The 13,956-nt window shown below is 39.4% G+C and overlaps 1 protein-coding gene across 1 annotated transcript; it reads left to right on the forward strand.

The window, feature by feature from the left end:
- Positions 1-892: 892 nt before the first annotated feature.
- On the forward strand, positions 893-1,551 carry LOC106094921 (probable insulin-like peptide 3). The gene is made up of 2 exons (XM_013262162.2): positions 893-1,095; positions 1,159-1,551. Exons 1-2 carry the CDS (start codon positions 936-938, stop codon positions 1,365-1,367), a joined length of 369 nt encoding a protein of 122 aa, XP_013117616.1. The 5' UTR covers positions 893-935; the 3' UTR covers positions 1,368-1,551.
- The last annotated feature ends 12,405 nt before the right edge of the window (positions 1,552-13,956 follow it).

Consider the following 13,956-nt stretch of genomic DNA (forward strand, 5'->3'; position numbering starts at 1 on the left):
AAATGTTAATACCAGAAATCAAGCAGACCTATGGGTATCGAGATGTAGGTTTAATAAAACAAAACAGCTTATCGATTACGTTGGAGGAATAAAATTTAACGAATTACCACCAGCCATCAAACATATTGAAATAATCTCTTTGTTTAAACATGCATTTAAAATATATTTAAATAATAAGTATGAGGATCAAGTTTTGTTACATTTATTATCTTTATAAATATAATAACATAATTTATTTATGAATGTTGTTCATATCGGTGAGTTCTTTCGATACAAGAAAAATTTGGTCTTGCATGTCAAAAGTATAAGCCCTTTAATGTGAACGATGCTACAAATTGTATATTTTTGACACCCTGTATTGCACCTTATACCACTACAGGGTGTCTTAGTGCCAAAATATGAAAAAATATGTTTTCTGCAATGGTTCAAAATTTCATCAAAATCCGAGCATTTTTGTGGGTTTTATCAAATGGTGGCCACATTTTCCCATTTCCGCCCATAGTGCGTCGCAGGTAATTTAAAAATAGACATTGGCTTTAAGAAATGGTTCTGGAAACAAAATTTTGGTATTTCGTGAACCGAACTAAAATAATGACAAACTCAATAAATTTTTCATATTAATTGTACCCCTTAATTCTTTGGGCAAGGTAAGCGCAGAATTTACCTATTAATTCAAGGTTTTCTTAAGCTATTGACATGTCTCCTCTTATAGAATTATTCATGATAACTGTGTTATGCGTAGGAAGATAATTATTATGTAATAATGTTTAACAATTTGCATATTTAATGGTTAAATGCTGAGATGAGAGGGAAAGGCATAATTGTATCAACCTATTGTGAGTATAAATAATAGCAGTGTGTTAGCAAGAAAACAGTCATTTGTTGCACTCCATAAAGCCTAATTCATCGGAATTGCTCATCATTTTGCTGTAAATATGAAATTATTAAGTATTCTTGTTATTTTTGCTGTTTTGTATGAAAGCCATGGCGAGGGCTCACGTTTTTGTGGACCCAATCTTGCCCAAATCTTAGAAATGGTCTGTTATAATGGTTATAACGGAATGATAATGAATAAAAAATCCGGCAATAAAGTTGGTAAGTTATTCCGCACTAATAAATTGTCGTGTCATTAGATCTATGGTACTATTTTTCTTGCAGTTCACCATGACATGGACATTCTAAACAAATTTAACGAAATCAATGACGAGTCCCCATTTAATTCGGATTCTCTTTTAAATGATTTGCTCTATGGTAACCATGTGCAAGCACTGGCAAAAACACGAAGGCAGCGTCATTTGACTGGAGTTTATGATGAATGTTGCCGCAAGTCTTGCACAATGGAAGAGTTAACCGGATACTGTTTGTAATGCATTTATGTACATATTTTGTGTTTTTAACTATAGTAGACGATAGAAAACAAAACCCGAAAATTTTGTTACATTTCATAACATTAATTGTTTAAAATGAGCCCAAAATGTCTTAGGCAAATATATGTAGACTGTTTAAAGCATTACATGCATTATGTTCAAATAAATTCAGCAGTGCATAGAAAAAAAATTTCATTTAATCAAACAATTAAAAGCGCGTTCGGCCGGGCCGAATCTAATATACCCTCCACCATGGACGCATTTTTCTCTTCTCTTCATTTTCTCTTCTCTTCAGCCAAAAAAGTGTAAATGTTGAAGACTATAGTAGAAGTCTTTGTGCAAAATTTCTGCCAATTCGGATAAGAATTGCGCCCTTTAGGGGCTCAAGAACTAAAATCGGAAGATCGGTTTATATGGGAGCTATATCAAGCTATAGACCGATTCAGACCATATTCGACACGAATGCTGAAAGTCTTGGGTGAAGCCATTGTACAAAATTTCAAATCGAATAAGAAGGAGATCGGTTTATAAGGGAGTTATATTAGGTTATTAACCGATTTAGGCCGTACTTGGAATAGTTGTTGGATGACAAAACAAAACATTTTGTGCAAAATTTCAGCCAAATCGGATAAGAATTGTGACCTCAAGTAGCTCAAGAAGTCACAACAATATCACAACATGGGCCGATATGGCCATTTACAATCTCAAACCACCAATAAAAAGAATTTATGCATTATTTTAAGGACCTAAATAGTTTAACTCCTTCGAAAGTTAGTGTGCTTTTGTCAGACAGAGGGGCGAATGGACGGACAGACGGATAAAAATAACAAGATCTACTTAAAAAGCCATGACGATCAAGTATATACATCAGGCCGGGTTGATTTGTATGGACAAATAAAAGCGAAAAATCGTATAGTTCAAAGGTAAACTACATACAATACTAAAAGGTTTCTCCGAAGAAACCATGTATCTAAAATAAAATCCTTATCCGCACCTATCGACTTAAAACTTTTTTTATACCCATCATCATAGGATGGGGGTATACGAATCTAGTTATTCCGTTTGTATTAGTGTGCTTTTGTCAGACAGAGGGGCGAATGGACGGACAGACGGATAAAAATAACAAGATCTACTTAAAAAGCCATGACGATCAAGTATATACATCAGGCCGGGTTGATTTGTATGGACAAATAAAAGCGAAAAATCGTATAGTTCAAAGGTAAACTACATACAATACTAAAAGGTTTCTCCGAAGAAACCATGTATCTAAAATAAAATCCTTATCCGCACCTATCGACTTAAAACTTTTTTTATACCCATCATCATAGGATGGGGGTATACGAATCTAGTTATTCCGTTTGTATAAATCGATCTCCCGATTTGACTTCTTGAGCCCTTACAAGCCGCAATTTTTGTTCGATTTGGCTGAAAATTTGTATGTAGTGTTCTGTTATGACTTTCAAAAAATTTGCAAAGCTCCCATATAAACCGAGACCTTACAAGCCGCAATCTTAGTCCGATTTAGCTGAAATTGATCATGTAGTGTTCTGTAAAGACTTTCAACAACTGTATCAAGTAGGGTCCAAATCGGTCTATAACCTGATATAGCTCCCATGTAGACCAATCTCCCGATTTGACTTCTTGAGCCCTTACAAACCGCAATTTTTGTCCGATTTGGCTTAAATTAAGAATGCAGTGTTCTGTTATGGCAATCAACAACTGTGTCAAGTAGGGTCCGAATCGGCCTATAAACTTATATAGCGCCCATATACACCTGTCTCTCGATCATCCTTGTTTGGTTCCTAGAAGCTTAATATTTGCTGGTTTGACAGAAGTTTGGTATGGAGAATAAAATTATGCCCTTCAACTAAAAATTAAAATTGGTGGTTGTTTCCCAAGATTCGGCCCGGTCGAGCTTAGCACGCCTTTACTTGCTATAAATAATTTGAATTACGTCCCACAGATTACTTTATATTTTGAAATAATTATTTTAAATGAAACCATTTCGTTTTTTTCTTGGAACTTCATAATTCACAATACAACAACAATTGATAAGGGGCTCATAGTGATTACCTACTTACTTTACTTTAATTGGGTATGACAGAACATTTGTTTCACTAGCCGAACGTAGAATAGCGTTCCAAGCGCCTCGATCTTCTACGCTCATTCTAAAATCTCTGATACTAAGTTTTGAGGTGTCTTCCACCTATCTGGCTTTTGGTCGTCCCGGTTTGCGTGTACCACCATATTTGTTTTCAAAAGATTTCTTTGCTGGAGCATGGAGATCTCCATGCTGACAACATGACCTAGCCAACGCAGCCGTTGTATTTTGATGCGTGTAACTATGCCATCGTCGTCATAGAGCTCGTGGTTCATACGATGCCTATATTCTCCATTAACGCAAACTAATCCATATATTTTACGAAAAATCTTTCTCTCAAACGCTCCCAGCACTGCCTCGTCTGCTTTCACAAGTGCCCTTACCTCAGGACCATATAACAACACAGGTAGTATCAGTATCTTGCCTTGTCTTGTCGTCTGTCGAGAGGTGGCCTTTTTTCTAATCAAAAGTAGCATCTATTTGCCCGTATTATTCTTCGCTTTATCTTAAAACTGGTGTCATTTGTTTCGGTTACGATAGATAAAGTTCCTGACTATTTCAAAGTTGTGGTTCCCAAATTTCTCCATTTTCTTTATCTGCTCGGTTGTACAAGGCGTTTTGGGAGTTGAAACCATCCATTTTGTTTTATCTCCATTTACTGCCAGACCCATTTTCACTGACTATCTTTCTATTCTTTCAAAGGATGCAGTTACTACTTCCGGTGACCGACCTATGATATCGATATCGTCGGCATAGGCGAGTGGCATGTGCTCTCTTGTGATTAGTGTGCCATATCTATTCACTTCTGCATCTCGTATAATCTTCTCCAGCAGGATATTATAGAGATCACACGAGAGACTGTCTCCTTGTCTGAAACCTCGTTTGGTATTAAATGGTTCGGAGAGATTCTTTCCTATTCTTACTGAGGAACGCGTGTCATCCTGCAGAGTCTTATAAATTTTGCAGGCATACCAAACTCAGACATGGCTTGAAATACCTTTGAACGTAAAGGAGTATCGAAGGCGGCTTTGTAGTCAACAAAGAGATGGTAGGTGCTAATTTTTCGTTTTTGGGTCTTTTCCAGGATTTGGCGCAGTGTGGTCTATGGTGGATTTACCAGGTCTAAAGCCGCATTGATAGGGACCAATTATCTCATTGACTTACGGTTTTAATCTTTCACACAGTACGCTCGAGAGTATCTTGTATGAGATGGGGAGGAGACTTATTCCTCTGTAGTTAGCACAATTCGCCTTGTCTCCTTTCTTGTGTACGGGACATAGTATGCTGAGGTTCCAATCATCGGATATGCGTTATTTTAGCAAGATTGCGCAGACAAGCTGATGCATACGCCTTATCAGCTTGTCGCCTCCGGTCTTAAATAGTTCAGCAGGTAACCCGTCGGCTCCTGCCGCCTTTTAATCTTCATTCTGACTAGGAAATATACATTCTATACCATCGTCAGGAATTGGTTCTACGATATCCTCTTCGCCGCCATCGCTGGACACTAGCAGTTGGGTAAAATATTTTTTTCCATACCCTCAGCATGCCATCTGTGTCAGTTAGATTTCCTTCTTTGTCTCTGCAGGAGGATGTGCCTGCACCAAAGCCATATGTTTGTGGTTAAATCTTTAGTAGAATTTCCTGACTTCATTCTGACTCCTATACATCTCAATTCGCTCATACTCACATTCCTTACAGTGTTAGATCGTATTTTCTTCGCCATAATGAAACGGGTGCGAATGTTTACTGCAACAAGGTTATGATCCGAATCTGTATTCGCTCCACTGATTGATCGTACATCTTACATGCTAGATGAATACCTTCCATTCATCGATGGGAACAAATAAGGCTGATGTTCAAGAATTTGCCTTTCATGCAGATTATGGCTAGCCTCTCATCCAAGGTATGAGACAAGGTATTTCAGTTCACGATTAACCACAATTCCACAGCCAAATTCATGCCTCGTGTTAGGCAGCTATAGTATAGTTCGTCACCGTTTTGTGTTGTTGTGACGCCATTCCCGATCCATCGCACTTCCTGAAAGGCGGTAATGTACTTCTCCAATACATCCGCCAGCGCGTATACTGCACCTTCTCTATAAAAAGTGCGGACATTCCAGGTGCAGATCCGCAAATCGTGATCCTTTTTTCGATATACGTTCCGCCTCCAGCCCTCACTGAGACTCTCCTCTCAAAAACGCTGACTGTCCGCTGCCGCATTTCCAGCTATTCCACATAAAAAAAAACTTTCCGCTATCCACAACTTATGGACGGGCCCGGTAGCTATCAGCTTCCCAAGATAACGATGGACACCACACAAGTCGGAGCTCAAACTTCCAGCCTGTGTGGTGCTCATAGTTATCCCGTTTCGGCCGGGTACATAGTGTCGAAATAATGGATAACTCTTTATCCTTAGATATACTAAATGTAACGAGTTATAAGAGGAATACCATCTGTGTTTCCGGTAATACAAATGTCATTACAAAAATCCTTCGATGTAAATAGCTCTTGAATGAACACTTATTGGTAATAATAGAAACAAGCTATGGTCTGGTCTGAACTGAATGTTGGAGACAATAGTAGAAGTCATTGTGTAAAATTTCAGCCAATTCAAGTAAGAATTGTGCCCTTTAGGGTCTCAAGAAGTAGTATAGAGAGTTTGGTTTATATGGGAGCTATATCAGGCTATGGACCGATTTGGACCATATTTGACACGTATATTGAAGGTCATGGGAGAAGCCGTTCTACTAAATCTTGGCAAAATCGGACAATAACTACGCACTCTGGAGGTTCAAGCAGTCAAGATCACAGATCGGTTTATATGGCAGCTATATCAGGTTATTGATCGATTTGAAACATATTTGGCAGAGTCATTGGAAGTCATAATAAAACACCTCGTGCAAAATTTCAGCCGGATCGGATAAGAATTGTGCCCCCTAGTGGCTCAAGAAGTCAAGAAGCGAGATCGCTTTATATGGCAGCTATATCAGGTTATGGCCTGATTTCAACCATACTCAGCACACTTGTTGGAAGTTGTAGTAAAACTGCTCATGCAAGATTTCAGCCAAATCGGATAAGAACTGCGCCCTCTAGTGGCTCAAGAAGTCAAGACCCGAGATCGGCTTATATGGCAGTTATATAAGGTTATGTATCAATTTCAACCATACTTAGCACAGTTCTTGGAAGTCGTAATAAAACACATCATGCCAAATTTCAGCCAAATCGGATAAGAATTGTGCTCTATAGTGGCTCAAGAAGTCAAGACCCGAGATCTGTTTATATGGCAGCTATACCAAAACATGGACCGATATAGCCCATTTACAATCCCAACCGAACTACACAAATAAGAAGTATTTGTGCAAAATTTCAAGCGGCTAGCTTTACTCCTTCGATAGTTGGCGTGCTTTCGACAGACAGACGGACGGATGGACAGACGGACGGACATGGCTAAATCTACTTAAAATGTCACGACAAACAAGAATATATATACTTTATGGGGTCTTAGTCGAATATTTCGAGGAGTTACAAACAGAATGACGAAATTAGTATAGTAGTGCTTTCGACAGACAGACGGACGGACGACAAACGACTCAAAATATCATGACGATCAAAAATATATGTCCTTTACGGGGTCTCAGACGAATATTTCGAGGAGTTACAAACAGAATGACGAAATAAGTATACCCCCATCGTATGGTGGAGGGTATAAAAATGGAATAAAAATTTTTTTGTTTGTTTGTTTGTATGTTTGTGTGTTCCCCATAGACTCAGAAACGGTTGAACCGATTTTCTTGAAATTTTCGCAGATGGTACATATTGAACCCGTGATGAAAATAGGGTACTACATTTTTTGATATCTGAAGGGGGGGCAGACCCTCCCCCTTATCCTAATTTTCAGAAACGCCAAATCTCGGAGATGGGTGGTGCGATTTAAGCGAAATCTTGTGTGCTCTCGTATAGTACCATAAAAACAAAAATTTGGTATCCAAATTTCGGATGGGGTACCTAGGGAGGCTGCCCCACCCTAAATCCTACCAAACATAAATATACACCATTTACGACAATATGGAACTCAAATGAAAGGTATTTAGGATAAGAAAACGTATCAGATATCCAATTGTCGAACCAAGCGCTAGGGGGACCACCCCAAGCCCCAAAACACTCTAATTCGGACATATTTACCGACCATGGTAATATGGGACTCAAATGAAATGTATTTGAATGCAGAATACTAATCTGATATCCAAATATGGGACCAAGTGTTTGGGGGGCCGCCTCTCACCAAAAACATCCCCCAAAGGGGACAAATTTACGACCATTACAATATGGGGCTCAAATGAAAGGCTTTTGGGAGTAAAGCACGAATTTGATATCAATATTCGGGAAAAGTGTCTATGGGGCCACCTCACCCCCACAACACCACCCAAATAGGAAGAATTTTCTGACTATTGCAATATGAGGCTCAAATAAGAGGGTTTTTAAAGTGGAACACGTATCCGATATACATTTTCAAGGCCATGTCACTGAGTGGCCGCCCATCCCCCAAAACACCCCCCAAGCCGGTCATGTTTGCCGACAATGGAAATATGAGGCTCAAATTAAAGGTATGTGGGATTTGATACCAACTTTAGGAGCCAACTGTCTAGCGGACGTCCCACCACCATAACAGCCCCCAAATAGGACGTATTTGCTCATCAAGACAATTTGGGTCTTAAAGAGAGTGGAACTAAATATTCATAGTTTTTAGGGTCAATACCCCAAACCGGACATATTTGCTGACTTTTGCAATAAGGAGTTTAAGTGAGATTAGAAAACGAATTTGATTTCCAATTTTGAGGGCAATGGCAATATGGGGTTCAAATAAATGATATATAGATATATGAGAATACACCACGTTGCTCATATATTTTCAGGGCTTAGAATTTGGGGGACCACCAAACTTCTCAAAACACTCCTAAATCAGGCATACTAACCGACCATGACAATGTGGGGCTTAAATGATAGGTATTGGGGGTAGAGCAAGAATTGATACCCATTTTCGCGACCAATTTTCCGGGGGTCTACCCCTTTCCCAAAATACTCCACAAACAGCAATTTTTTACTGACCATCGCAATATGGGGCTGAAAAAAGATATTTGGGAGTAGAATACGAATTTGATATCCAAATGTAGGACAATGTATTTAGGGCATCATCCCTTTCCCAAAACACCCCCAAAGGGAAAAAATTTTTCGACCATGCCAATATGTGGCTCAAATTAAAATAATTTGAGATTAGAAAACCAATTTGATAAGCTATTTTGGGGCCATGTGTTTGGGGGACATCTGTAAACTCCTCTTAAGCCAATGGCAATATGAGGTTTAAATAAATAGTTTTTGAAAGAGGAACATGATACTGATAGTTTTTCAAGGCCAGGTGCCTGGGGGAGCACCTGATCCCCGAAATCACCCCTTAATCAGAAATCATGAGAGTAGCGGGATTGGGATCTATAAGGCTGAGCTAAGAAAATATAAGGACGAGCTTAGAAAGGCTCAGAACACATCCTAGGTGGAATTGTGTAGCTTTATGGATAATACATTTGAGGCCGCTAGGTTAAGGAAGATTCTATCCTCGAGACCTATTACGGTAGGGTATATTCAGAAGTGAGAGAATGTATGGACAATGTCTACTAGAAACAGTAGAACTACTCGTTAATACACATTTCCCTGGAAATTCTCCTACGGACAACGTGGCGCCAAAAGAGGTTGTCACTGGTATGCATTCATCGGAGGTTATAAAGGAATTGTGTCTGAGCCGAAAATCCTTTGGGAGATAAGAAGTTTCGACTCCTTTATGTCGCCAGGCCCTGATGGTGTATCACCGGTTGAATTACAAGCTGTGTCCGATAAACTAGTTCCTTGGCTTAGGGAGATATACTTTGTTTGTATCAACATGTCATATACCTGTGGCATGGAGGGACACGAAGGTCCCTTACCACGCGAAGGCGAAAAAGTTTCGTCATATAAGTCTGTGATCCTTTGTGCTGAAGACACTTGAGAGGGCAAAGATCCCTGGAGATCGCCTGTCGTGGCAGCACCATGCATATATTGTAGTAAAGGCAAATCCACTGAAATAGGTCTTCACGACCTAGTTGGCTACATAGAGGGTTCTCTCGCTGTCAAGGAATATACATTTCAGCATTTCTCGACATTGAAGGTGCTTTCAATAATGTAGATCCGACGTCTATCATGAAGGAGTTGGAGTTTCTGGGCATTAACTCTACCGTAAGAAAGTTTATTAATAACATACTTACTAAAAGATGCATTACGGCAGGCTTGGGTTCTTTGGATCTAAAAAAATTGGTCAGTAGCGGAACATCGCAAGAAGGTGTACTTGAAGCAGGAGATGCAAATTGCCTACAATGGTACCTGTCTCCTTGGAAGGACAGGATGTTCCATTTACAGAAAGCGCAAAATACCTGGGTGTTTTGTTGAACAGGAAATTGAACTTCAAAACCAACATTTTGGAAAGGACAAGAAAGTCAACTCTTGCCCTATACACCTGCGAGGGAGGTGACGTATAATGCTTGATGTTGTTGTGGTTTGGTGGACGGCGCTTCAAATGTCCACCAAAGTGGTCGCGTATGCTGAGGACGTGGCAATTGCGGTTGGGGAAAATTTCCCAGCACTCTAAGAGATATACTTCAGTATATATATACTTCTACGTGCAACAGCAAAGTGGGCTACCGAAAGTGGTCTGAGTATAAATCCTTGCAGGACAGAAGTAGTTCTTTTTTGCAGGAAATATAAGTTGCAAGAAAGGCCACTCTTGCCCTATACACCTGCAAGAGAGCCATTAGCAAAAGTTGGGGATTTAGACAGTTGTCAGACCTATTATGCTATATGGTGTTGTGGTCTGGCGGACGGCGCTTTATAAATGCACCTACTGCTCAATACTTAACCGAATCCAAAGGATGGCTTGTTTGTGCATCACAGCCACACAGATGGTGCCATCAGATTCACTGAATTTAATGCTACATCTAATGCCTCTGGACATTGTGGCTAGACAAATTGCAGCGACCACTGCTGTGAAGCTAAGGGAGCTTTCTCTTTGGTCATGTGGGGCTACGGAATCTGTGTTATCCTTGATACAATATCCAATGTTCCAGGCAGTGTGGATTACACCCTACCTGAGCCGCTTTTTGATAAAAACTACTGTAACACTAATCCTGATAGAACCGATTGGAACTATGGTATCCCTGGTAATGGAAGTTATATAGACTTCTATGCGGATGGTTTCAAACTAACGATCAGGTGGGCTTTGTCGTGTACTTCTCATACAGCCATTAACTCCCTGGAGAACGTATTTCTTAAGGCAAAAGCCGCCCTCGACTGTCGCCGCCCTCGACTGTAGCAGATTTTTGAGTTATTATAAACGTACTAAATTTCGCGTAAATCTCCCCATCCATCTCTGAGATCTGGCGCTTTTGAAAATAGGGTAAGGAGAGGGTCCTTCACTTCAGAGACGGTACTTCATTCTCTTGGTTTGTATTGGAGTAGCCAAACCTTTTGCTCGAAAGTGGATGTCAGGTTCATACTCTACTCTCAAAAAACACATTTGAACTACATATTGCTATGGTCGGTATATATGTGTGGTTCAGGAGGAGTTTATGAGATGAGTCGTCACTGAAACACTTGGCCATAAAACGGATAACAGATTTGAGCCCCTCTTTGCAATAGTGCACAAATATGTCCAGTTTGAAAATATATCAGCATCGTGCTCTACTGTTAAAATCCTATTATTTGAGCCGCAATTGGTTTAGGGGGAGTTTATGGGGTGAGAGAACCCCCAAACACTTGGCCTCAAAATTGCATATCAAATTAGCCAAACATGTTCGGTTTAAAGGGAGTTTAGGGGGCGGACACTAAAATAATATCAGCATTGTGCTGGAACACGATTTTTTTTATTTTCGTGTCTACATTCAAAATAATATTTCAAAGCTAGCACTTGGGTTACCACCTCGAAATGATATGTTGCCGTTTTATAAAAATCTGGATCGTAGTTAAAGGGTTGTAAGAGTAGAGTAAAAACGTAACATTCAAATATTTAACTGGCTGAGAATCCGCCTTATATTTTAGTTGACATGCAGCTCAATAATGATGATATGACACTCAAATGAAGGGTATATGGTGGTAGGGTAAAAATTTCTTCCATCCGCATGTAAAAGCTCTACACAGTATGGAAAGTATGGAAAGCACCTGAAATTTTATATATAAAATTGAAGCCAGCAAAAACTCCAGCACCGAACCAATGCCACCCAAAATCAAAAGTGGAACTATAGAGACAATATGGGTATCAACTGAAAGATATTGGAGAGTAGAAAGCGAATGTGGTATAAAAACTTGGGTTCAAATATTTAAGGGGTCGCCCAACCCCAAAAACTGCTCTAAGCAGAAATATTGGACTCAAATGAAAGGTATTCGGGAGCAGACCACGAATATGACATAGGCCGCCACAGCCCCAAAATTATGACGTTCAGCGTGATAGCAGGAGTTGGAAATCTTAACGTTAGGGTTGCAACCATTTGTAGCTCATCGATAGACAAGACCAAACGACGAGTTGCTGGGCAATACTTCTTTGCTCAAAAGTTTGACATGGTTTAATAGCAAGAACTATCGCCGCCGCACCAAATATATAGACTGGCAAATCAGTTCTTTACAACAGAAAATCGTTTAATATGGCAATTTGATTTGGTTAAAAACAAAAAAAAAATGGCGTTAAGTTCGATCGGGCCGAACTTTGGATACCCACTACCTCGGTATATATGTAAACCACCTTTCGTCAAAATCCGGTGAAAAATGCATACCTTATGCAACTATATCGGAATATGTTCCGATTCGGACCAAATACTAATAAGTACAAGTCATTGTTCAACTGTGTTTAACAATATATTGATCTTCTTAGTAGCTATATCTAAAAATAAACCGATCTGAACCATATACGATACGGTCAAAATGCCAAACATAAGTCACGGTGTCAAATTTCAGTACAATCGGATTATAAATGCGCCTTTTATGGGGCCAAAACTTTAAATCGAGATATCGGTCTATATGGCAGCTATATCCAAATTTGGACCGTTTTAGTCTTAGTTGCAGAAAAATGTCACTGTCCCAAACTCACTGTCCCAAATTTCGGCGAAATCCGACAATAAATGCGCCTTTTATGGCCCCAAAACCTTTAATCTAGAGATCGGTCTATACGGCATCTATATTCAAACCTGAGCCGATCTGGTCAAAATTGAATAAGAATGTCGAAGGTCTTAACACAACTCACTGTCCCAAATTTCGGCGACATCGGACAATAAATGCTCCTTTTATGGGCTCAAAACCTTAAATCGGAGGATCGGTCTTTATGACAGTTATATCCAAATCTGGACCGATATGCGGCATATTGAAGAAGTATGTCGGGGGACTTAACTTAACTCACTGTTTCAAATTTCGACGACATTGGACAATAAATGCGCCTTTTAATTAAGGCCCAAAGCTTTAAATCAAGTGATCGGTCTATATGACAGCTATATCCAAGTCTAGACCGATCTGGGCCAAATTGAACAAGGGTGTCGAAGGGCCTAACACAACTCACTGCCCCCAATTCCAGCAAAATCGGGTAATAAATGTGGCTTTTATTGGCCTATGACCCTAAATCGGAGGATCAGTCTAAATAGGTTGCCCAAAAAGTAATTGCGGATTTTTTATAAGAAATTAAATGCATTTTTAATAAAACTTAGAATGAACTTTAATCAAATATACTTTTTTTACACTTTTTTTCTAAAGCAGGCTAAAAGTAACCTCATCGCTGAACATAATTTGTCAAAATTTGAACACATTTCGAACCGAACACTGATTTTGGTAATAAAATTCAATGATTTGCAAGCGTTGCTCGTTAGTAAGTCTATTCATGATGAAATGTCAAAGCATACTGAGCATCTTTCTCTTTGACACCATGTCCGAAATCCCACGTGATCTGTCAAATACTAATGCATGAAAATCCTAACCTCAAAAAAATCACCCTTTAAATTCTTGATCAGCGTAAAAATCTAAGATGATCTAGACATGTCCGTCCGTCTGTCTGTTGAAATAACGCTACAGTCTTCAAAAATAAGGATATTGAGCTGAAACTTTGCACAGATTCTTTTTTTGTCCATAAATAGGTTAATTTCGAAAATGGGCTATATCAGACTATATCTTGATATAGTCCCCATATATACCGATCCGCCGATTTGGGGTCTTAGGCCAATTAAAACCACATTTATTATCCGATTTTGCTGAAATTTTGGACAGCAAGTTGTGTTAGGCTTTTCGACATCCTTCGCCAATTTGGCTTAGATCTGTCCAGATTTGAATATAGCTGTCATATTGATCGATCCTCCGATTTAGGGTCTTAGGCCCATAAAACGGGCATTTATTGTCCGATGTCGCCAAAATTTGGGACAGTGCGTTACATAAGACTTTT

This window comes from Stomoxys calcitrans, chromosome 1 (genome assembly GCF_963082655.1).
Source record: "Stomoxys calcitrans chromosome 1, idStoCalc2.1, whole genome shotgun sequence".
NCBI lineage: Eukaryota > Metazoa > Arthropoda > Insecta > Diptera > Muscidae > Stomoxys > Stomoxys calcitrans.

Bases quoted from the DNA above. Each gene is read 5' to 3' on its own strand.
- LOC106094921 (XM_013262162.2), top strand. From the start codon at position 936: ATGAAATTATTAAGTATTCTTGTTATTTTTGCTGTTTTGTATGAAAGC. The intron at 1,096-1,158 runs GTAAGTTATTCC...TTTTTCTTGCAG, and splicing joins AAAATCCGGCAATAAAGTTG to TTCACCATGACATGGACATT.